Here is a 26,262-nt window from a genome sequence, read left to right as displayed (position 1 = left end):
AGTACCCATTAATAGATGAGTGGATAAAGAAAATGTGGTATGTAATAGTATTCAGTCATAAAAAAGAATGGAATTCTGTCATTTGCAGTAACATGGATGGAACTGGAGGTCATTATGTTAAGTGAAATAAGCCAAGCACAGAAAGATAAATATTGCATGTTTTCATTCGTATGTGGGAGCTAACAAAGTGGATCTCATGGAGATTGAGAGTAGATTGGTGGTTACCAGAGACCAAGAAAGGTAGAAGGAAGAAGAAGATGAATAGATATTGATTAATGGGTACAAATATACAGTTTGATAGAAGAAATAAAATCTAGTGTTTGATAGATCAATAGAGTGACTGTAATTTATAATAATCTATCATATGTTTCCAAATGGCTAGAAGAGAATAATTCAAATGTCTCTAGCGCAAAAAAAGACAAATAATTAAGATGATGTATATCCCAATTACATTCATTTGATCTTTACAAATTATATGAATGTATTCAATCATCACATGTATCCTGAAAATATGTACATCTATTATGTATCAATAAAAAACTAAAAATGGAAGAAACAAAGAAGAGTACAGAGTTTGAAGTGTTCCATGAATTCTTGGCTGAAAATATGCACTGATTTTTTCATCTAGCAATAGAGTTCAATGCAAGATTGTATGTAATTTCCCTGACCTTTTTGCTCAAAGGCATTGAAATAATTTTTTCTTTAAATGGAAATCTAGTAGTGCCCGTTTGGGATTCCTGGTACCTAAAAGTCCTTTCCACCCAACTGAGCTTAAGGTGAGGCCATTTGGCCCCTCCATGCTGATCCCATAGGCACCTACAGGCAGAGTAACTCATGCAGTAGGCAACACTAACTCATCGTGATTAACTAGATAGATGGCTCACTGCTTTATTCAGAGTCCTTCCCTGATCCCTGACTTATAGGAAACTTGCCTCTCAGGCCAACACAGTATTGGATCTGAGTGTGTAGACCTAACATGGGGACAACTTTGAGGTGTCTTGGAGAATAAGTACAGAACTGGGTTATAAGATTGTCCACCAAGAGCTTGAAAAGACAATCAACAGACATGTGAAAGAACTATAGAGAAAGTGACTCAGGAAGGAAACTCAAAGTACAGGCATATCTGAAGTAAGAACACATCCACTAACAGAGGGACTGGTTAGCATCCAGGCGTCACCCAGGTAATGGAAAACTTGAGCAACTGCAATTAAATGGCTTCAAAAAAATTTAAATAGCTGATTAAAATTTAATGAAAAAGTTTAACCCTACTAATAATCAAATAAATGAAACAAAAATAATAATCGGATTCTATTTTAAGCCTATTTTTAAGTGATGATGCTCAGTGCTAACAAGGGTTCTATGAGATGATCAGAGTCACATTTCCTGATAGAAGTGTAAAGTGTTATTTGGAAAGCAATTTGGCCCCAGGAAGGGAGGATCCTTAAAATATATATATATATATATATTTTTTTTTTTTGAGACTGAGTCTTGCTCTGTTGCCCAGGCTGGAGTGCAATGGCGTGATCTTGGCTCACTGCCACCTCGACCTCCCGGGTTCCAGCAATTCTCCTGCTTCAGCCTTCCGAAGTAGCTGGGATTGCAGGAGTGCACCACCACACCCAGCTAATTTTTGTATTTTTAGTAGAGATGAGGTTTCACCATGTTGGCCAGGCTGGTCTCAAACTCCTGACCACAAATGATCCACCCACCTCGGCCTCCCAAAGTGTTGGGATTACAGGCGTGAGCCACCGTGCCCGGCCCATATCTTTTAACCTAAAGAAGACTACTGCAATATTCGTATCTATAGCATTGAGGAAACCTTTACATATCAGTTAGGTTTATGTTTAGCTACATATAACAGAGATCCTAAAATAACAATGGTAAACTGCATAGGTGTTATTCTGCCAGGGAGGCTGCAAAATGTAGTACTTTAGCTGGACATTATCAATCAAAATAAAACTGAGATTCTGTTATTAAGGAGGAAAGGTAGAATGGATGTCGGGTAGGTATCTAGCGATTTTTCCTCCATTGTCCTAGGGAGAAAATTTGAACTTAAAAAAAAATTTGTAAAAAGTAATTGATTTTCAGAGAAAAGCCTGAATTTCCAAATATAGGAAATATTTGCAATGTGTAAATCTATTCAGTTTTTCTGTATAATAAGTAATGTTATTTGAGGAGTTTTAAATGATAGTTGGCCATGCTTATTTCATAATGTCAATTTTTTAAAAAAGCAAAATGTATTATTCTATAGTTTATAGTCTCAATTATGCAAAAATCTCAGAAGATTGTTATTTCATTTATACTTATCTTCATTTTTCGTATTTTCCATTCTGAGCACATTTCAAATGCATGCTAAGAAAATTGTAGACATTATTTTTAATATGATAATTGAAGGCAAATTTCCATATTTGAGAGAAAATATCTCAAATTGGAGATTTCTCATATTGTTTCAAACAAAATATAAGGGACCAAGACATAGCCTGGTAATTTTTTTAAATTTTAAGAAAACAAATCCTATAAACAGTGAATTGGGGAAAGCAAGTCACCTTCAAATGAACTAAACTCATGTTAGCTACAGATCTTGTCCTCTAGGGAACTAAATGCCAGAAGGAAAAGGACTGATGTTGTCATTTAGTCATCACATCATCACAATCACTAACATTTACTGAGCACTTAATTGAATCGAAGCACTTTTATTTGCTTAACCAACGTCTTATGAAGTCCTATTTTAACAGGGGGTACAGGGACTTATTCATTGTCTCACAGATTGTAAATAATGGAGCTGAAATTCAAACCCAGTGTGATCCCCCTAAACTCTTTACATTCTGCTTAACCATTTATAGAACTTTCCTTTTTTTTTTTTTTTTTTTTAAATGGAGTCTCACCCTATTACCCAGGCTGGAGTGCACTGATGTGATTATAACTCTCTGCAGCCTTAAAGTCCTGAGCTCAAGTGATCCTCCTGCCTCAGCCTCCCAAGTAGCTGGGAACTACAGATGCGTGCTACCACTGCCAGCTACATCTATAGAACTTTGAAGGAAACAAATTGTGATGCAAAGAGGTTATCATTGATGGATACAGGAGTTTAGAAAATATGCCTCTCTCCTATGTACTTCAATAACTTCTCAAAGTCTTTCTGCAAATTACCAAGATATTAATCACAATGAATTAAATAATAGGACATTACAGAAGAAACAGACAGGTGATAGGCATCCACCCACCTCACATCTTAGAACTAAGTGTTTTAAATCAATGACCTCTAATGGGGTAGGATGGATGCTGAGAAGTCTAAATAATGGACTTAACTTGGATACAAAAATGTTAAGGCCAGAACAGTTTTTCATGTCACAGTTTTAAGAAGTCAGACCTGTCCTTGAGGCCACATGAGGAGCATCATTGTCGAGTGTGGCCTGGCTTGCTCGTGGGGGAATTATGTTGCAGTTCTTAGAGATGTCCTCTGTGGCCATAGCTGTCTCTCCCTGGGTTACACCCTACTTCTCAGTCTCGTTTTTTGTTTGTCTTTCAGCTGAAACTAAGATCTGCTTCAAATACTACCATGGAGTGAGTGGGGCCCTGCGAGCAACCACCCCCAGTGTCACGGTCAAAAACTCGGCAGCTCCTGTAAGTCTCATTTCTCCGTCTTTGGTTAGACCTAACTCTGGTCTTTCTTCACTTTCCTATTTTGTTCTTGTGCGTGCGTGTGTGTGTGTGTGTGTGTACGTGTACATACACACATATGGAGATATACTGATAGATTGATTACGAATAAATGGAGAGACACCTCAAAATAATCAAGAGGAATGAGATCCATAGTCGACCTTACTAAAGCTCATGCTACACTTGTGTGTTAGGGAGGAGCCAAGCTTCTATATTTTCCTTAGATGGCCAAATGTTTCTAATAGAGACATGTGCAATCACAGTGAAGAAGCCTTTTCTTTGGATCACATTTTTTAATTGTTTGGTTTTAAATATTTATATTTTCTTATGTTTTTATTTCTTTTAGTCTTGTAAATAAATTAATGGAGTAGGATTTATTGCCTCAGGTTGATTTTAGTCATAGAATTATAACATGATAGGCCTGGAAAGACCAGAATCTCTCACCCTTCTCTGTGTATAAATGAGGACAGTGGCCAAGGAGCCTAAATAATCTATCTCAGGTCACAGAACTCGTTGCAGATCCAGGATTTAAGTCACTTCTTTTGTTCCCTGCTGTGTGGCTTTGCTCAGGCCTGTGGTAATAGATGCCATCTTTCCTAAGTTACAATCCAGTTTTAATCTTTGTAGTGCTTCTCACTTAGTTCTTAATGCATCTGATTAGGCTGAAATGCACTGAGAAATGGCATTCCTTTTCCTTTTCACATAAATTTTAAATGACCAACTGGGGAGGCTGGACAGAAACCAGTGGAGGACTTTGTCATGCTAGTGGAAATAAAAAAGACTCTTTTTTTTTTTTTTTTTTTTTTACATTAAAAAAAAAAAAGGCCAGGCGCAGTGGCTCATGCCTGTAATCCCAACACTTTGGGAGTCCCCAGGCAGGCAGATCACTTGACGTCAGGAGTTTAAGACCAGCCTGGCCAACATGGTGAAACCCTGTCTCTACTAAAAATACAAAATTAGCCAGGCATGGTGGCAAGCGCCTGCAATCCCAGCTACTTGGGAAGCTAAGGCAGAAGAATCACTTGAACCCAGGTGCAGTGAGCAGAGATCACACCACTGCACTCCAGCCTGGGCAACAAGAGTGAAACTCCGTCTCAAAAAAAAAAAAAAAAAAAAACAGAGAGAGAGAAAGTATTTGACATGAAATATGAATGATTCAGAAAGGACTTTGACTCCAAAAAATATTCCATTTTGCTGCTTTGCAAATCAGTTCTGCAGCATCCTGAAGACGAGCTAATTGAGGCCTTGGTAGTAAGCAGTAAGGTAAGCAGGCCCGAGGCCCAAAGCCTGGCTGCCTCCATCCTCGGCAGGACTGGACACTGAACTGGGTTTCCCATCCCGGAACTCATAGCGGGAAGCGCAGTGGGAAGAGAGGGAGAGGCACATGTGCTTTTGACGGCTTCGCTGTTTTTCCCTCACTGGCCATGCAGATTGGAACGTGATTCCTGTCTGACTCGGACAGCAATTTAAGTGTGAGAATCTAGGGAAGTGTCCTCAGAGTGCCAGAACCTCTCTTCCAGGCCCGTTTGTTTGGGCATCCCTCAAAAGAGGGTACCCCTTAAAACCAGACATGTCCTGACACCTGTTAGCCAATCATTGAGGGTGGAGTGACAACTAAATCAAGGTAGCTTAGAGACAGCTAAATCGAGGCAGAAAAGAAAAAGTGAACCAGAAGCTAGGGAGACAGAGCAGGAAGGCACTGAGCACACAACAGGCAGAGAAGGAAGGAGGCAGGAAGTGGAGTGAAGCCAATTAGGGAAAACCCTTCCACTGCAGGCCTGGCCTCTTGCCAACACACAGCAGTTCACTGAATGAGGCAGACACAAGGATCCCTTAGCAGGAATGGGCTGTGCCCACTGATGGGACTGGCCTGTTGGCTCAAGGCTCGTAGGGGAGAGGAGTTCCTCACCTTCTTCTGCTCTGGAATGATACTGTGGGTGTGTTGGCCAGCCCTGGAATTCAAATTCTTACCTGAAGCACTTTTTCTTATTTAAATAAAGCTCCCTAGAGCATTTGACTTCTCTGAACTCAGCCTGCTGGAGACTCCAGATGTTCACCTGCTGCTCAGACCAGTGCAAAATGTGACACATCATCACAGTGTTGTGCAATGTAGGCTTAAAATTAAGCAAGAGGCCAACTGCCCAGAAAATGGCCTCTAAAGTATGATGTACAGCTCCTTAGGGCAGGATAAATTTTCAACAAGCATATGCTCCCCAAGGGCTGCCATCACCAGAAACAAAGGCTTGTACCTCAGAAGAGGAAATGAGATGCTTCCATCACACTGTTGACACAAGGTTCAGCAGGTGCCTGATTGCTACTGCCCTGACCTCATCTTTGTCATTCCACATGAGCTGCTGCTGCTCATACTTCAAACTCTGGCATCTTGAAATATTTTGACATATTGCTGTCACCCTGATTTTTATCTCCTTAATGATTGTGTCACACAAATCAGTAGACACTTGGGTTGACACTTGAATGTACATCCTGCAGACAACTTCTAGTCCCCAAGCATGTGAGAGCTCGATCGCATAGCCCCTCTGCCACCAGGGACAAAGAGAGAAATCCTGGGCTCCTATTGTCATGGTGAAAATGAGTCCCTGGAGTCCCAGGGCAGGAGGCAGTACACACTATCCCACAGGACTGTATTTTCACGGGCAATTAGGTTTCATAGGAGCCACTAGGAGGAGCCCCCTTTGTTTGATAGCGTGGCACACTTCTCAAAGCTGTTTATCACGCATTATTCTAGTTGATGCCCAGCACATCTGTGGAGAGAGGCAGGAACTACCCTTCTGGTTAAGTGATCATTTGGCTATATGGTGATGGAGCAGAACCACATTTCACTTATACTTTTTGCAACCCAGCTCAGTTTGGGTATAATCTAGCAACTTTCCAGGTTAAATAAGCCTTTGCAGTCTCGTCTGGGGACTTGAGCACACAGTTTCTAAGGGGAAATGCTGTGAGGTTTCCCTCTATCAATTTGTTGATAAACTTGGAGTGTCAACTTCTAGGTTGAGGATTGCTGCTGCTGCATTCATCTCTTATGAAGAGTTGCTGTGTATTGCCATTATATCATGTCCCCAAAGTCACTGAGTTGGTCTGTGACAATACGCTAAACCTACCATTCTTTGAAAAGGAGGAACAAGCTGTCACATGCTCCTTTGGTGTAATCAGCGCTTTAATTTTCTGAGCATTGTATGGTCTCACGATGCATCAATTCTTTTTCTCATTGTCTTGTTCCCTCTCATCTTTGTCTTTGTCCCATGGGCAACTGTTGAGGTCCTTGTTTAAAAAGAGGTTGTCTTCTACTCTTGTCTTTCTGGGGCTCTCATTTATTGTATATCAGAAACTATGATGGATGTGCTTATAGAGATAAATGAAATATAAGCCCTGTCACTGAGAACTCACAGTTACTCCATTATAAATTATAATACTATATAAAGTCTCCAGTACTGGAGCGTGAAGCCTGCTGTGCTGATGTATAGAGAAAGCCGTGACCAGGCACCTGCAGCAGCTGTGCTGGCTGCAGGAGGAGGGGGCGTGGCCTGAGGCAGGCGCCATGAGTGGGCCTTGGCCATGCCTTGAAGACAGACAGGCAAGGCCAGCAGAAGGGATGGCCTGTACAAAGGCACGGGGTGAGAAATGGCTCAGGCCTGGCAGGGAAGGAGACCTAGTTGTCTTAGGTTTAAAGAATATGGGACTTATTGTCCCTATATATCCTCCTGTTTTTCATACTTTTTGTGTCTTATTAGTAGCACCTATCACGTTTTATGTCTTTCTTTTATTTTCTGTAGAAAATCACTGTCAAAGCAAGCTCTTCCTCTCCATATTCTGGCCCTTGCTAACTACCCCTTGTGCATTACCATTACAGTCTTCTTAAATAAGCCCCATGATATATTTTTCTTTCTCTGATTATACATCAAAAAACAGAAATCAGCCCATCACGACAGTTTGCCAAAGACAAGGTGGGTAAACTGTCCTTAGCCCAACACACAGTCCACTGAAAATAACCAGGCTGCCCTGCTGGGTCTAGACCTGACAGTGAGTTTTCACATCCTCCTCTTCCCACTCTCAGGCACCCAGCCGGCATCATCTGTAGGGGCTGCTGGAGGGAGTGGGGGCCCTCCCTTTGCCTGCCGGTTCTCCTGCAGTGCCGGAGACTCTGATGCAGTCTGAAGCTGTTGGTGTGAGCCAGGTAAGTGAGAGTCTTTCAAGTCCCGAGCATACTGCTCCCACACCTGGTTTATGAGACCCTCCCTGCAGAGCGTTCACCTGGCAGTGCAGTGGGCCTCCTCCCCACCCACGCTGAGGCCTGGGACTGCGGCCTCCAGATAGAAAATAGGTAGCTGGGGAATGACTCTGGTAGAGTCCAAGCAATCGGGAAAGGCCACCAGCATGCAGGGCAGGCTGAGGACATGACATTCCCACCCCGTGTGGGGCCATCTACTCTGGAGTAGAGACTTCTCTAGATTTAGAGGCTGGGTCATGTGTAGTCAAAGATGTATTTCTTATGTTGTCTTTATCAGCATTAAAATGTGTGGAAAACCCATCAGGATTATGTTACACTGGATTATTCTTATTCTTACCTCAGATTGCTATTGTTTATTTATTTACTTCATATTCTGTATCTTCTGGCTCTTTCAATGAGAAGTTGGAAGTAAACATAGGAAGGTCCTCTTCTTCTTCCTTCATGTTAATCTAGTGCCTCTGCAACCAAGCTTTTGATAATAACTGAACAGCATAACATTCAAAGTAAAGTTATTTGCCAAAGAACAAAGAACGGCTGGGTGCAGTGGCTCACGCCTGTAATCCTAGCACTTTGGGAGGCCAAGGTGAGTGTATCACATGTGGCCAGGAGTTCAAGACAAGTCTGGCCAACATGGCAAAACCCCATCTCTATAAAAAAATAAAAAATAAAATAATATTAGCCAGCATGGTGGTGCATGTCTGCAATCCTAGCTACTTGGGAGGCTGAGGCACAAGAATCACTTGAACCTGGGAGGCAGAGGTTGCAGTGAGCCGAGATCACACCACTGCACTCCAGCCTGGTCAACAGAGCAAGACTGTCTCACAAAAAAAAAAAAAAGAACGAAGAACAAATTTAAACTATCTTTTCACTAGTTCATGTTTACAGATTCATATACTTTGTCAGACCCCCTGAGCAGAGGTAAGAGTTGATACTATCCTCTTAAAGAAAAGGCAACTCAATAGGACATTTCCACACCAATATAGGCTAAATTAGCACTCTAAAATAGGGCCAAGATTTTCCTCCTCCGCATCAGTCTGAGTCTCCTGCAGTGGACAAATAATTGATAAATACCCTCCCTTCCCCAAATTCTAGGTCATTACCTTTGGCTATAGTAGCGTTTTTCTTGGGGATTTTAAAAGTAGATATTTCAAAAAAAATTTCAAGTCATAATAAAGCAACTATGGACCAGCTGCTATAGGTTATAAAATGTCCTGGAAAATACTTCAACCAAGTTAGTAGCATTAGTAGCAAAAGGAATCCACAGGTTGCCGACTGATGGGACCAGCTACCTAGAATTGTTAGACATAAGCCAATTAATTTGGAAGACACCTCAACTTTATAATAAATGGTCTTGAGCCCTTGTACTTGGCAGAGATGAAATGGCAAGACCAGGTTCCAATAAACATCAATCACCATGTATCTTCCATATTGGGGTGAAGGTCCCCAAAGTTGCCAAAGGATCCCCTTCATCCAGTGTGTCCAGATGAAGTCTCAATTTTACCCTTGAAATGTGTCAAAAAGGAGTATCCAAAAACTAATGGAGAAGGAGAGTTTGTTCTCTGTTTAATTGGGATGGACTGCATTGCCCCAGTGAGATGGACCCGCCCCCTGAGATCCCGGGAGAGCAGGCAGCCTTACACAGACCTCAGAACCACAGGACTGCCCAAGATGCTATTTTCTCTTAATTGTAGTTTTCTATTCATTATGCTGTGTAAAGAACTGTCTCTGCACAAAGAGGGACTTGGGGAAATTTCAGAGTCATTTTCCTCAACTCGTAAGAAAATGGGGCTTTCTAAGGATTTAGTTGGAATTCTGGCTTTCATGATATCACCAGGTTCATGGCACTATAGCCATGTTCTTAAACTTGCCTCATTTCCAGTTCTGATTTTGGAAACTTGGCCCCATGGTATTTTGGGAAAGTGACATGGCATTTATTTTTTGACTTGGATTTTATAATAGCCATAGCAGCCTTTTGTGAATTGTTTTCCTGTTGCCTTACTATTACATCCAGAATTTATTTTTGCAGCATATCACCAATACTTAGCTAACCAGCACTAAAAGGAAACCTCATTAACAATACTATGATGAGACAAAATTTTGAGACTTAGTCCCTAATATTCTGAAAATCTGTTTTTAACTGAAGTAATTCTAGTTATGCTAGGGAAGCAAGACGTCTGAAGAAGTTATACAGTACAATATTCTATTTTTATTTATTCCCTTCATAAATGTCTGCTAGCCTTTTCTTAGAGGAGAATTTAAGAAAGCATTTTGATTTGTAGGAGCTATAGATTAAATGATACAGATAAAACACAATAAAAGTAATCTTGAGTGCTTGAGCTAGAATTACATACATGATTTATTTACATGCAAAGGATCGATGCTGCCCAGACATTTACTAGAGAGTTTTAGAATGACCTTTTTAAGGGGTTATTTTACAAGATCTTCTGACTATTGTTAACTTTTAAACTTTGTCTCCATTCTCAAAAGTCAAGGGTGGAATAGAAAAGGAGTTTCCAAGGGTGATAGAAGTTGATGGTTAGATATCAACATAATGTATAATTTATTCTAGCTGAGAATCCACATCACATTTTTTCTCGCTGCTAATCTGGCAAATTGTTTTCTGATGCTCAAAGCCTCTTGCCTCTAATCTTCTTTTCCCAGAACCTGCTTCCACTTCCTCAGCCCTTCTGCTTCCACCTCTCCAGTCCATGCAACACTCTGCCCCTCAACCATGGAGGTCTGCTCAGAACAGTTATTCTGGGCATCTTTATGTAGTCTGTGGCTTCAATGTCATTTATGTACTTAGTAAATATTTGTCAGTAAGCTCCTTGGGGCTAACCATTAGGCATGTAAAACCAAACAAGACAAATCCCCATGCTCATCAAGCCACCTGCCTAAGATACGGGCAAGTGTGTAGCGGGGAGACAGACAAGAAAAGAGGCAATGACAGAGCACTATTCCATGCCTCTGGAGGTGGACAATATAGGGTACTTTGTAAGGACCAATTATGGGCAGGCCCAGAACATGATGCAGGGTTTTCCAGAAGGAGTAAGCTGAAATGTGCACACACCACAGCCATGATTTCTGATCAAGCCTTTTATTTCTTGTAAGCAAATTTAACCCAGAATATAGTGGCAGCTTATTCATAAATGTGTCTCCTGCAAAAGTCCCTTCAGGTTTTGATCAGACTAATTTCAGGTTTGATCAGCAGTGGGGACATTTGTACATTTGCTTTTTGGGCAAGGCATCAGGTGGACTTGCCCTTCTAGAACAGAAAGAAAGGGAAGGGATTCGGCATCCTCTCTCTAGATAATTTACCCAGGCCCTACTCACAATCTCTAACCTCTCAAAGAGGCATTTTGGAAGTTTAGATTCTATCCTAGCCCAACATTAAGGAATCTGTTCAGTTTGAGGGGAAGAGGTCCAGAGCTCACACTAACGAGGCATTCTGGGGTCTCAAGTCTGGAGATGCTGTTTTCTGAAACACCTTTCCCACCAGCTATGGTTCAGCTGCCATAGTGTAGGGGTGGGTGGTTTACATCCTTTCTGTCTGGACTCTAAGAAGCAAAACGCCAAATCGCATTCTGTGATCCCCAATAGTTGGTTCTAAACCTTCTCTTCAAGTTGAATTTTCTGTAGAAATGACATTAGAAAAAATTTATGCAAAGTGGAAATGGAAATCCTAATGGAAAGTGGAAATCCTTTCTATGTTTGTAAGAGCCACATTCTGAAATTGGGGTCAGGACATCTATGAAGCCCTGGTGTTTTATGGACACATTTGCACATGTTGCTAGGAATGGATCCAAGGCACTCATCAGATAAACAGGGTTCATGGCTCCAGAAAGATAATGGACTTCTGTCACAGGAAATATCAATGTCACTCTTTGCTGACATAAAGAGACAATTTAGGGCAGGGCGCAGTGGCTCATGCTTGTAATCCTAGCACTTTGGGAGGCCGAGGCAGGCAGATCACCTGAGGTCAAGAGTTCGAGACCAGCCTGACCAACAAGGAGAAACTCCATCTCTACTAAAAATACAAAATTTGCCGGGTGTGGTGGCACATGCCTGTAATCCCAGCTACTCGGGAGGCTGAGGCAAGAGAATCGCTTGAACTCGGGAGGCGGAGGTTACGGTGAGCCAAGATCACGCCATTGCACTCCAGCCTGGGCTACAAGAGTGAGCGAAACTCCGTCTCAAAAAAAATAAAAAAATAAAGAGACAATTTGACAGTCTTGGTACTGTTAAAAGTCTACCTTTGCCTTTTTGGGAGAGAACACCTTAATCTTTGGCAGCACTATGAAAGCTGGAATTATTTATTTACTACCTAGGCATTTACTACCTGACCTAGAAATTGTGAATGAACACATCAAGATAAATATGTTCATATGATGAATCTTGACATGAATATATCCAGTGACCTAGAAAAAAGAGGACGTGAAAATTAAATGAGGACTTCTTAAACAAAAGGCTTTTCTCTTCTTTCTCTGCAGCAGGGTCCAAATGTTGACTTCTCAGGGATTAGAGGCAAGGAGCTTAGCACAGAATAGACAAAACGAAATGTTCACTTTCCCTAAAACAAAACGAAATGGATGAGTTCACAGGTGAAGCCTTTCAAATGATGGCGGGATAGATAAATCTGATACAGCTTAAGCTTTTAAGAGCAAAATCAACTAATTTACATCATTAAAGAAAAGACAAACCATCTGACAAATGGGCCAGAACCTAAAGTCAGTTTTTAGGGGGGAAAAATGCAACAGCCAATAAACACACAAAAGATGTTCCATCAAGAGAATGAGAAGACAAATTACAGACTGGAAGAAAATATCTGCAAAATACGTAATTGATCAAGGGCTAGTATTCACAATGTACCAAGAACTCACGAAAGTCAACAATGAGAAAGCAATCAAGCCAACTTTTAAAAATGGGCAAAACACCTGGATAGATATCTCACCAAAAATATACAAATGGAAAATTAGCATATGAAAAGATGCCCAACAATATATGTCATTAGAGAACTGCAAATTAAAACAATGAGGTACCAAAGATACCTATTAAAATAGCCAAAATCCAAACACTAACAACAAAAAATTCTGTCAAGGATATGGAGCAACAGGAACTCTCATTTATTGCTGGTGGAAATGCAAAATGGTACAGCTACTTTGGAAGACAATTTGGTTGTTACTTACAAAACTAAACATACCCTTACCATATGATTCAGCAATCTCACTCCTTGGTATTCACCCAACGGAATTGAAAACTTATGTCCATACAAACATCTTCACATGTTTACAGCAGCTCTATCCATAATTGTCAAAACTTGGAGGCATCTTGGATGCAAGATGTCCTTTAGCAGGCAAGCAGATAAATTGTGCTACATCCAAACAATGGAATATTATTCAGTACTAAAAAAAAATGAGCTGCCAAGCTATAAAAAGACATGAGGAAATCTTAGATGCATACTACTAAGTGAAAGAAGCCAATCTGAAAGCCTACATAATTTCACAATTCGTCTATATGACCTTCCAAACATATGGAGACAGTAAAAAAGATCAGTGGTTGTGAAGATTTAGCGGGGAAGGATGAATAGGAGGATCACAGAGGATTTTTAGGGCAATGAAATTCTTTTTTTTTTTTTTTGAAATGGAGTCTTGCTCTGTCACCCAGGCTGGAGTGCAGTGGCGCAATCTCGGCTCACTGCAAGCTCCACTTCCTGGGTTCTCGCCATTCTACTGCCTCAGCCTCCCGAGTAGCTGGGACTACAGGCGCCCGCCACCACGTCTGGCTAATTTTTTGTATTTTTAGTAGAGACAGGGTTTCACCATGTTAGCCAGGATGGTCTCGATCTCCTGACCTTGTGATCCACCTGCCTCGGCCTCCCAAAGTGCTGGGATTACAGGCGTGAGCCACCACGCCTGGCCAGTGAAATTCTTTAATGTGATACTATGATGGTGGCTACATGTTATTATACATTTGTCAAAACCCACAGAATATACAACACCAACAGTAACCACTGATGGGAAGTATGCACTTTGGGTAATAATGATGTGCCAGGGTAGGCTCATCAAGTGTGACAAATATGCCACTCTTATGTGGAACGTTGGTAGTTGGGGAGGCTGTGAATGTGTGGGGACAGGGGATATATGGGAATGCTGTGCTTTCTGCTCAATTTTGCTGTGGACCTAAACCTGCTGTAAAATAAATGAAAGGCTATTTTTTTAAATGCTCCAATCAGAAAGCAAAAATTCAAAAGTTTTATGGTACCCAGGGATGATAAGAGAGTGAAAGAAGCATGTGTACACTATTGGGCCCATTTTTTTCAAGGCAGTTTAGCAAAATTTATCAAATTTATCAAAATTTATCTTGGGCATATTTGCAAAAGCTATTTGGGATATATAGACAAAATTATTCATTGCTGCATTGTGGGAACAGCAACAACAGGAAAGCCAGTGTCTTCGTTAGGGAGACTGGATGATACACTCTAACGGCAAAAGCAGCAGGGGAGCAGATTGTGATTATGGGGAAAGGTTCTCAATACATTTTTTGTTGATGGTGGATTTTGTTTTGTTTTGAGACAGAGTTTCGTTCTTGTTGCCCAGGCTAGAGTGCAATGGCACGGTCTCGGCTCACTGCAACCTCCTCCTCCCTGGTTCAAGTGATTCTCCTGCCTCCACCTCCCTAGTAGCTGGGATTACAGGTGCCCACCACCACGCCCAGCTAATTTTTTTGTATTTTTAGTAGAGATGGGGTTTCACCGTGTTGGCCAGTCTGGTCTTGAACTCCTGACCTCAGGAGATCTGCCCGTCTCAGCCTCCCAAAGTGCCGGGATTACAGGCGTGAGCCACCAAGCCCGGCCTCAATATGTTTTATGAAGTGCAAAAGCAAGGCTCGGAGCAGTGCCTTTAATATTACCCCATTGATGTAGTTTTTAATTAATAGTTAGAAAAATTATTTCCAGGAAAGGATAACAAGAAATGAGTAACAGTGACTACCTTTGAGGATTATGTGGGGGTGGGGTGTGCAGGATTTCACTTATCATTCTGTGCCTTTTCTTTTTTACCTGTTTATATTTACTAACAAAGGGTAATTTTCCTTTTTTTATTATTATTATACTTTAAGTTCTAGGGTACATGTGCACAACGTGCAGGTTTGTTACATATGTATACATGTGCCATGTTGGTGTGCTGCACCCATTAACTCGTCGTTTTCATTAGGTATATCTCCTAATGCTATCCCTCCCCGCTCCCCACTGTTTTCCTTTTTTTAGACTTGTTTATGTTTTCTAACAATAGATTTCTTTTTTAAAAAAATCACAGGAATTATCAAAATAGTGGGATTGTGGCTTTTTGTGTTTTCTCTGTTAACTATTTTAACATCTATAATTTTTTTAAATAAATTTTTTTACAAGGAAAAAGCCTTGTAAAATATTTTTAAATTTTTTTTAAATATTCCCTTTTCTCTCTTCTCATGACTGGTCTGGCTTTATCTAGATGCTCAAACTTGTAGTGTCACAATTTAGTCCTTGATGCAAAGGGAAAGAATGTTGGCATGTGCTAATATATGAGTGCTAAAACGGTTGCCAAATCCCTCCTTTTCCAGAGCAGGGGTCAGACACCCATCAAGTGATGTAGATGCCTGTTTAGTCTACCCATCAACCCCACAGCCATTCCTATGGGAATGATAAACAGAAAAGACAAAACCAATCAATACTGAAACCCATGATTTAATTAAATCCAGAGATGAAGAAAGTGCTTAGGCCAGAAATGGAGAGGAATTTCTGATGATTATAATGTCATTAAGATGCCCCAAACCTGGAGCAGGAAGAGATGGAGGCAAAGCAGACTAACGGTGCTGGGAGTCACTGCAGGCATCACAGTGAGCTCTGTGGTGCTGCCCATGCACGTTGGTGTCGTTCTGCCTTCTTCCTTTTTTTTTTTTTTTCTTTTTGAGACAGAGTCTCCCTCTGTTGCTCAGGCTGGAGTGCAGTGGCTTGATCTGGGCTCACTGCAACCTCTGCCTCTTGGGTTCAAGTGATTCTCCTACCTGAATTTTGTATTTTAGTCGAGATGGGGTTTCTCTGTTGGCCAGGCTCGTCTCAAACTCCTGATCTCAAGTGATCCTCCTGCCTTGGCTTCCCAAAGTGCTGGGATTACAGGCATGAGCCACCATGCCCGGCTCCTTTCTTTTCTTTCTTTTCCCTGTCTCGCTCTGAAAAAAGAATCTCACTGTTTTTTTTAAACTTATTTTTTTCTTTGCCTGTGCCTACAAATACAAATTTGAGTAAACTGTCCCTTCTAATGGCTGGTATAGTAGATTTACGTGTTTGTTTTTTTTTTTAATTTTTAATTGTGGTAAAATATACATAACAAAATTTACCATCATAACCATTTTTCAGCATGTAGAGCTCAGTGACACTGTGTGCATTCACGTTGTCCAACCATCATCACCGTCTATCTCCAGGACTTTTCATCTTCCCAAACTGAAATTCTGTCCCCACTAAACACCAACTCCTCATTCTCCCCATCCTCGGAGCCCTTGGCAGACACCATCCTACTTCCTGTGTCTAGGAATTTGACCACACTAGGCACCTCATATAGGAGGAATCATACAGTGTTTGCCCTTTTGTGCCTGGCTTATTTCAGTGAACATAGTATCTTCAAGGTTCAACCATGTTGCCGCGTGTGCCAGAATTTCCTCCCTTTTTAAGGCTGAATAGTATTCCCTAGTATGTATATGCTCTATTCTGATTATCCATTCCTCTGTAGGAGGATCCACGGGTTGCTTGATATAGGTATTTCTCTGAGGAAACTCCACTGGTTATTTGGTCAGGAAAATTATTTGTTGTTTCATTCTTTGCATTGAAATAAGTTATCACTCATTTCATATAAAAAGTATTCTGGGGTTCAAATAAAAAGAAACACTACGAAAATTCATAGAGGTTGGCTCCTTTTGAAATAAATTCAATGTAAAGAAATTCTAGAAAATTACACCTGTTCTCTACATGATTCAAGAGAACATTGTATCTTTGAAACTTCCTGAGAGAGCGAAGAATGGTAAGAAGGACAGTAAGGAGATAATGGGTCCAACCTTTTGACCAACAGTCACAGGTATGTGACTTAGAGACCATGGGAAAAGGAATTATTGAATTAGAAGACAAACTAAAACAAAATCATCCCCAACCCAGTGGAAACAGAAGATGAAAATAGAACTTTTTAAAACCCAGAAATCTAATTTATGAACAACAGATGTTTCTAAAAAATAACATAGAGAAATATAATAACCAGTGAAAAAAAGATGAAAATATTTTTTGATCTAAAAAAATACATACCTAATTAAAATTGAAATTCTTCATATTTCAGATAGCTGGAATTGATATAATAAAATATATATGTAGGTTCATAGTAGAAAATTTGTAGACACATAAATAAGAAAAAACAATAATAATCCAATACACAGCAAGCTTCTGCAACTACATAGTCCTTCTTACCATTCATTGCTCTAATAAAGTTTTAAAAATAAAATGTTCTTTTGAATCATGTTAAGAACATTGTGAAATTTCCTAAAATTTCCTTCAGTTTCTTGCATTGAATTTACTCCAAAAGGAGCCAAGGGGTTCCTGGAGGAAGAATTTTTGAACTGAAGAATGCTATAAACAAACAGGAGAAACTGTTGGACGCCTGGAAAATAGCAAAAGCCAAGAAAATTTGAATGTTCTCTTCACAGCACAAAGATGTGCTTGGTAAGATGTCTATTTAAAGGGAAAAAAAAATAGTTCTCTACCGTACCAGTTGTCAGTGATATGTGACTATGCCAAATACAGACATTCTCAAGCACGTAAAAATAGAGAAATTGCCCACATGTCAAATATACGATTTCAGGATTGAGAAAATTGTGGATGGCAGAAACCGGTAGTGAATAAGGAAACTAATTACTTATAAAGAGATATGCTGAAATGATTGCAAGGATGTATTATTATTTTATTACTTAAATATATATTGTGTGGCTTATTGCACCAATTAGCTAAATAAAAAATAATAAAGAGGTATTCTGTAACACTTGTTTTTAAAAAAGCTCCAGGCCAGGCACAGTGGCTCACCAATAATCCCAGCAGTTTGGGAGGCTGAAGTGGGCAGATCACTTGAGACCAGGAGTTCAAGGCCAGCCTGGGCAACATGGCAAAACCCTGTCTCTACAAAAACTACAAAAATTAGCCAGGCATGATAGCATGTGCCTGTAATCCCAGCTACTGGAGGGACTATGGTGAGAGGATTGCTTGAGCCCTGGAGGTCAAGGCTGCAGTGAGCCATGATCAAACCACTGTACTCCAGCCTGGGTGACAGATGAGACCCTTCTCAAAAAAAAAAAAAAAAAGGAAAAAAAGCTCTTTAAAAATCAAGACTTGCCATGGTAAAGATAACATTTGAATGAAAAAGGCAGTATAATTACTGGTTGAGGTGCATATATATAATCATATATATATATATGAAATATGTATATATATACACACATATATATACACACACTATTTTATTTTTATTTATATGAGCTTGATCATCTCCACATAACCCAGTAAACCAAACATATACTCACCTATTACAATACTTAACCATGAAACACTAGAGGTTTTTAGAATTAAAATTAGGACCAAAATAAGCGTGTAAGATGCCACCAGCTCTAACATTTAAAAAGTAAAATAGTACATGTTCCTTGGGAATCCATATAAACAGAAGAAAAATGTCACCGTAATAATCTCACCACCCAACGAGCCTCAGGAACCTGCAGAAAGGAAGGGCTTTTTGATCATCTCTGACTGCAGAGCCAGCAATTAAAATAAGTATAGCAAGTCTCCCTGGGATGGGGGTAGCCAGCCAGCATCTGGGCTATGTGGATTCTCCAGGCCATTGGACACCATGCCCTTTACTCAGTAGGTGCCCGTGAGTTGGCAAAAGTCTAGCTGATTACATCCTGGTTTTTAAATCCTAAATGGCCTCTCAATAAAAACTCTTTGTATTAACATTTCACTGAAGGATAAAAAATTTCAAATATAGCTCGGCACAGTGGCTTACACCTATAGTCCCAGCACTTTGGGAGGCCTAGGCAAGTGGATCACTTGAGGTCAGGAGTTCGAGATCAGCCTGGCTGACATGGTGAAACCCCATCTCCACCAAAAATATAAAAAATTAGCTGGGTGTGGTGGCAGGCGTCTGTAATCCCAGCTACTTGGGAGGCTGAGGCGGGAGAATTGCTTGAACCCAGGGGGCAGAGGTTGCAGTGAGCCGAGATCGTGCCATTGCACTCCAGCCTGGGTGACAGAGCAAGGACTCTGTCTCAAAAAAAAAGACATTTCAAATATATAGATCTTGATTTCAGATTTGTAACTTTCAACTCCAGCATTCAATTTAGTGGTCACACTCTAGTGAAAAAAAAAAAGACTTTTCTTCAGGTAAAAGTCTTGAGAAAAATAAATTCTTACTTCCCAAGGATCTCACAGAGCCAACATGAGTAAAGTTAATCTGACTTGTAAGCAGGTGAATGAATGTAGCACAGAGGCATTCGGGCAAGTCAGAGATGCCTGGGACTGTGCTCTTCCCATCCCTGGCCTCACCCAACACCATGAGACCCAGAGTAGGGAGGAAGGCAGCCCAGGCCCATCTCCTCCTCCATACCAACTGCCTTTTCAAGCCTGTTCTGAAGGCAGAATGTTCTACCATCAGTGCTTTTTACCCTTCTTGCTCTATGAGGACAGGGAAGTTCAGGTCGATGAACAAATGGATTAACTATGATCAACTCATTTCTTTTGCTTCAAAACACACATTAAGACTAACCCAAGGAGCAAAGCCCTCAAAATGCGCTTACTCAAGAGTTTGTGGTTCACTGTGACCTCGCCCTGCCCCCTCACAATAATTAATCTCAGGTTCTAGTAGATCATTAGATCCCACTTCTTTCAACCATCTAAACTAGGTGAAAGTGTCCCTGGATTTAAGGTGCTGTAGATTAAGACAGGACTGGTGCTTTTAGATCAGGGGTTTTCTCCGGTGGGCTGTTTCCTGAAAGAGTCCAAAAAATTAGAATCAAATCCTTGCATATGAATGCACAGAAATAACATTTTTTTTCTCTTTGTGAGTTTTTCCTATGTTACTTACAGCAAAGATGGCAGAAGCCCTTAAGTTAATGAAGTCCCCAGGCATGTTGCCAGGGTGTAAAGGCCCTTATCTGTGTGCTCTCTGCCAATGGGAAGTCGGAATTATCAAGCAGCCCTTGGATCAAAGGGAAGTCTGATCCTGGGGACTTTCTTATGCCTCCCCCAGAGCTATGGATAATTTCCCTGCCTGCATTCTTCACTGCAACTCTCTTTTATGAGAAATGGCTGCTCTGGCAGAACACAAAGATGACTGCATTTCCAAGGAGGTTAGTAGACCCTTAGCATTAATGCTCAGTTTATGGGTACAATGTAGTTATACATCCAAATTTATACATTTACACATAGTCACTAATAAATAGTTGTGTTTTAAAGAGTTGAGTTTAATTGGAAACTACTTAATTTTATTAGCCAAGTATATAATATGTATATATGTGTGTTACACTTTCAGATTTAAAAAAAGCTTGCTTGCTTAAAATTGTCAACATTATATTTTTGTAATCTAGTTATTCTAATCTAATCATTTTCTTTGTAGACCCTTCATTTCTAGAAATTTCTAAGTCTCTTTAGTTTGCCTTTTATTAAGGACTTAGCAAATATGAGGTGATTTTGCTCTCCTGTGTACACAGTGACTACTGGATGAGGAGAGAGGAGAGGACTTGTCAGGAATAGGATTATTCAAGAGCAGGAGAATCTAACTTTTCAGAGAGCAGCCTGTAACAAAGAGCTATCTAGAACAATCATGTGGTTTATGAGCGGAGCTCTCTCAGATAACCTGCCTTAGAAAGATTCTGCATTGTCCTGTCAGACATCCCAAATACGCATGGTTAAAACCCTTGGCACTTTCGGCCAGGCATGGTGGCTCACGCCTGTAATTCTAGCACTTTGGGAGGCCAAGGCGGGTGGATCACTTGAGGTTGGGAGTTTGAGACCAGCCTGGCCAACATAGTGAAACCCCATTTCTACTAAAAATACAAAAAATTAGCTGAGCGTGGTGGTGCGCACCTGTAATCCCAGCTACTCAGGAGGCTGAGGCATGAGAATAGCTTGAACCCAGGAGGCAGAGGTTGCCATGAACTGAGATTGCGCTACTGCACTCCAGCCTGGGCAACAGAGTGAGACTGTCTCAAAAAACAAAAATAAAAACAAAAGAAGGAGGCAGTGTCAGGCAAGGGCAGAGCAGCAGGAATGATGGTGAAACAGACAAAACTGTCTCAAAAAACAAAATAAAAAACCCTTTGCACTTTGAACAGGAAAGAAAATAGGGACAACCTACCTTCCAGACATAGAACATGGGGTGGTTATTGCTTAATGGGGGGGCGGTGTGCCCTTGCTCACACAAGCACTGTGTTGGACTAATAGGCATAGGAAGTTAAGAGCACAACTGAAGTAAAACAAAACCCATCATCCTCACCTGGCAAAACCCCACCCTCGTTAAACTTAATTCTCTGTCCACTCTTTACTTGCATGCAGGCAGCATAAGAGTGTTCTTTTAATCTTATGACCACAGATCTCAAGCTCCCTTTAAAGCTCAATCCCAGAAGCACTGCACCTCTCTGATGTGGAGAGAAGGCTGCTTTACACTTCCATTTTCCTCACGCCTAGAGTGCCCTTCCCTCTCTCACTGAGAAATGGAGGCAATCAGAACACAGCCAGCCTGCCTGCACACACACTCCCATGCTGTGCCTCCTTCCAGTGACAACTGTCTCAGGCCAGCCTCTCCATTTGCACATGGGATCCCATCCCATCTTGTCTTTAAGCAGCCTTGATCCTGAAAGTAGCTCCTCCTTCTCCTGCATAGTCCACTGTCCTCTCCGCTCAATCACTTCCATCCCATTACATAACGATTCCACTCAGAACTCTCCAGTGGCTTTTTCACCATCATTCCTGCTGCTCTGCCCTTGCCTGACACTGCCTCCTTCTTTCCACCTAATTCCAGCCTCGAGAGTCCTCTTTCTAATCCTTGAATATAGCAAGATGGTTCTTCCCTCAGGGCCCTTGCACTTCAGGTTTCTCTGCTTGGGACAGTTCCTCCAAATAAATAATTCACTCCCTCCCCCCATTTAGATCGTTTTCTCAAATGTCCCCTCCTGGGAGAGGCCTTACATCACCACCCTATCTAAACTATTCTTCACACAGCTCTTTATTTTCTCCAATCACTATTTTCATTCATGGTGCTCGTGTTGTAATTGTGTTTGCCTCCCTCCTAAAGGGCAGCCTCCAGGGGCAGAGATGTACCTGCCTGTCGTCTTCAGAGCTGTTCCTTATCACCCACCAGAGCAGTACCTGGCACACAGCAGACGGCCCATAAAACATTTGTATCCAACAAACATGGGTTATTCCCTGGCTCAGCCACTTAATAACTTGGTGGCCTTGGGCCTCAATTTCTCTTTTGTTGAGACAAGGTCTCACTCTGTAGCCCAGGCTAGAATTCAGTGGTGTTATCAGGTTCACTGCAACTTTGACCTCCTGTGCTCAAGCAATCCCCCTGCCTCAGCCTCCTGAGTAGCTAGGACTACAGGCACATGCCACCACACCTGGCTAATATTTTTAAAAATTTTTAAATTTTTGTAGAGATGGAGTCTTGCTTTGTTGCCCACACTGGTCTCAAACTCCTGGGCTCAAGCGATTCTCCTGTCTTGTCCTCCCAAAGTGCTGGGATTACAGGAGTGAGCCACTGTGCCCAGCCTCTTTGAGTTTCTTTTGCTCAACATTATTTTGTAGGATTAATCCATATCGTGCTGTAGTTTTTCATTCTTTTGTGTGACTGTACCAGTTTATTTATTCTACTGTTGATGGACATTTGGGTTTAGTGTTGCTGCTATGAATATTTTTATACATTTTTTTGGTGAATGTATGTGATTTTTTCCCCCTAGATGAAGTTTTGCTCTTGTTACCTAGGCTAGGGTGCAATGGTGAGATCTTGGCTCACTGCAACCTCCATCTCCTGGGTTCAAGCGATTCTCCTGCCTCAGCCTCCAAGTAGCTGGGATTACAGGCACCCACCACCACACTCGGGTAATTTTTTTGTATTTTTAGTAGAGACAGGGTTTCACCATGTTGGCCAGGTTGATCTCAAACTCCTGACCTCAGGTGATCCACCTGCCTCGGCCTCCTGAAGTGCTGGGATTACAGGCATGAGCCACCAGGCCTGGCCAATATATGTAACTTTCGATGGGTATATAATTAGGGTGAAATTATTAGGTCATGGTTTATGCATATGATAATTTTTAGTAGATTCTGCTAAAGTTTTACAAAGTGGTTTTACAAATTTACACTTCCACCAGCAGTGTATGAGAGCTCCAGTTGTTCCACATCCTTGTCAACACTTGATACTGTCTTTTTATTTTTAGTTGTGAAAGGGTATGTAGTAGTATTGCAGTGTAGCTTTATTTGTATCTTCCTGATGATTAATGAAGTGAACATTTTTTCATGTTAGGGACCCCAGGTTTATTGGCCATTGGATTCCTGCTTTTGTGAAGAGTTTGCAAAATCTTTTGTCCTCTTTTCCCATTGGGCTGTTTACTTTTTTCATGCTAATTTGTAGTTCTTTATATATTCTGGATATAGTTCTTTGTTATATATCTTCTACCTGTGGATGGCATTTTAGAATCTTGGTGCTGTGGTGAATTAAAGTTCTTACTTTTATTTATTTATTTACTTCTTGGAGGCAAGAGTCTTGCTCTCTTACCAAAGCTGGAGGGCAATGGCTTGATCACAGCTCACTGCAGCCTTGAACTCCTGGGCTCAAGCAATTCTCCCACCTTTGCCTCCTGAGTAGCTAGGACTACAGGCACATGCTACCATGCATGGCTAATTTTTTTTTTTTTTTTTTTTTTTGAGATGGAGTCTTCCTCTGTCACCTAGGCTGGAGTGCAGTGGTGCGATATCCACTCACTGCAACCTCCACCTCCCGGGTGATTCTCCTGTCTCCTGTCTTGACCTCTCAAGTAACCAATTCTCTCTCCTGTCTCAACCTCCCAAGTAGCTGGGATTACAGGCATGTGCCACCACACCCAGCTAATTTTTGTATTTTCAGTAGAGACAGAGTTTCACCATGTTGGCTAGGCTGGTCGCAAACTCTTGGCCTCAGGTGATCTGCCTGCCTTGGCCTCACAAAGTGCTGGGATTATAGGTGTGAGCCACCACACCTGGCTGATAATTTTTTTAAAATTTTTTTAGAAATAGGGTTTCACTGTGTTGCCCAGGCTGGTCTCAAACTCCTGGCCTCAAGCAGTCCTCCTGCCTTGGCCTCCCAGAGTGCTATGATTACAGGTGTGAGTCACCACACCCAGCTGAGCCTCAAATTCTGGATTTATAATGATATGGATAGATGATAAAAATAGAAGCCCCTCATGCCTGTAGTCCCAGCACTTTGGGAGGCCAAGGCAGATGGATCACGAGGTCAGGAGAGCAAAACCATCCTGGCTAACATGGTGAAACCCCGTCTCTACTAGAAAATACAAAAAATTAGCTGGGCATGGTGGTGGGGGCCTGTAGTCCCAGCTGCTCGGGAGGCTGAGGCAGGAGAATGGCGTGAACCCAGGAGGCGGAGCTTGCAGTGAGCCGAGATCGCGCCACTGCACTCCAGCCTGGGCGACAGAGCGAGACTCCGTCTCAAAAAAGAAAAAAAAAAAAAATAGAAGCCCCTTCAGAGGACTGTGGAAAGTGTGTCTGAGGATGCGGTGAAGCAATGCCTGTGATGCTCTCAGCACTTGCCCCACATGGGGTAACTACCCAGTAAAAGTTAATTAGTACTGTTTTGTGAGCTTTTCCATAATGTTTCTCTCTGGGACTACTCCAGCTCTCTGGTTACAAAATACATAGATTTCAACATCATAGAGAAAATGCATATTTGGACAACATATACAAAACTGGAAAGTGCAAAAAATAACGAGTTACTGCCTATAAGCAGGAGCTTAATCCCTCATTCAAGATGTCTCTTTTAAAGGAATTTACTGACCCTAGAATAGTATCTGTGAGATGAATAGACAGTGGATCTATTCTACCAGATGGAAGGATGGATGTGGGGGGAGGGGTTGGATAAATGAGTGAACTGAGTGGATGGATTGCACATAGTTCAAAATGATGACTGAAATGTGGATTTATTATCTTACTTTAAGTTCTGGGATACATGTGCTAAACATGCAGGTTTGTTACATAGGTATACATGTGCCATGGTGGATTGCTGCACCCATCAACCCGTCATCTAGGTTTTAAGCCCCACATGCATTAGGGGTTTGTCCTAATGCTCTCCCTCCCCTTGTCCCCCACCACCCAACAGGCCCCGGTGTGTGATGTTCCCTTCCCTGTGTCCATGTGTTCTCATTTTTAAACTCCCACTTATGAGTGAGAACATGTGGTGTTTGGTTTTCTGTTCCTGTGTTAGTTTACTGAGAACAATGGCTTCCGGCTTCATCCATGTACCTGCAAAGGACATGAACTCATTATTTTTTATGGCAGCATAGTATTCCATGGTGTATGTGTGCCACATTTTCTTTATCCAGTCTATCATTGATGGGTATTCGGGTTGGTTCCAAGTCTTTGCTATTGTAAATCGTGCTACAATAAACATACGTGTGCATGTGTCTTTATAGTAGCATGATTTATGATCCTTTGGGTATATACCCAGTAATGGGATTGCTGAGTCAAATGGTATTTCTGGTTCTAGATCCTTGAGGAATTGCCACACTGTCTTCCACAATGGTTGAACTAATTTACACTCCCACCAATAGTGTAAAAATGTTCCTGTTTCTCCACAGCCTCGCCAGCATCTGTTGTTTCCTGACTTTTTAATAATTGCCATTCTAACTGGCGTGAAATGGTATCTCATTGTGGTTTTGATTTGCATTTCTCTAATGACCAGTGATGATGAGCTTTTTTTCATATGTTTATTGGCCACATAAATACCTTCTTTTGAGAAGCGTCTGTTCATATCCTTTGCCCACTTTTTGATAGGGTTATTTTCTTATAAATTTGTTCAAGTTCCTTGTAGATTCTGGATATTAGCAAATATTTCTAAGAAAATGCAGTTGGCCCTTGAACAACACAGGAGTTTAGGGCTTCCAATCCCCCATGCAGTCAAACATTTGTGTATAACTTTTGACTCCCCCAAAACTTAACCACTAACACCCTGTTGTTAACTAGAAGCCTTGCCAGTAACAAACAGTTGATTAACATATTTTATATGTTATTTGTATTATATACCATATTCTTACAATAA

The 26,262-nt window shown here is 41.2% G+C and overlaps 1 protein-coding gene across 10 annotated transcripts in view; it reads left to right on the top strand.

Moving 5' to 3' along the window:
- The window catches only part of HECW1 (HECT, C2 and WW domain containing E3 ubiquitin protein ligase 1), a 449,514-nt gene that overhangs the window by 244,312 nt on the left and 178,940 nt on the right, over nucleotides 1-26,262 (top strand). For 9 of the 10 annotated variants that reach the window (XM_009452959.5, XM_063814176.1, XM_016957318.4 and 6 more), the window contains one exon: nucleotides 3,527-3,621. In XM_009452959.5, coding sequence (XP_009451234.1) covers nucleotides 3,527-3,621 — 95 coding nt within the window. Of the gene's footprint in view, nucleotides 1-3,526; nucleotides 3,622-20,174; nucleotides 20,309-26,262 lie in introns of those variants that run through there. The other variant, XM_009452966.5, reaches the window with a different exon arrangement.

This window comes from Pan troglodytes, chromosome 6, assembly GCF_028858775.2.
Source record: "Pan troglodytes isolate AG18354 chromosome 6, NHGRI_mPanTro3-v2.0_pri, whole genome shotgun sequence".
Taxonomy (NCBI): domain Eukaryota; kingdom Metazoa; phylum Chordata; class Mammalia; order Primates; family Hominidae; genus Pan; species Pan troglodytes.
The sequence above is the reverse complement of the archived record's forward strand: the minus strand, read 5'-3'. Positions and strand labels throughout refer to the sequence as shown.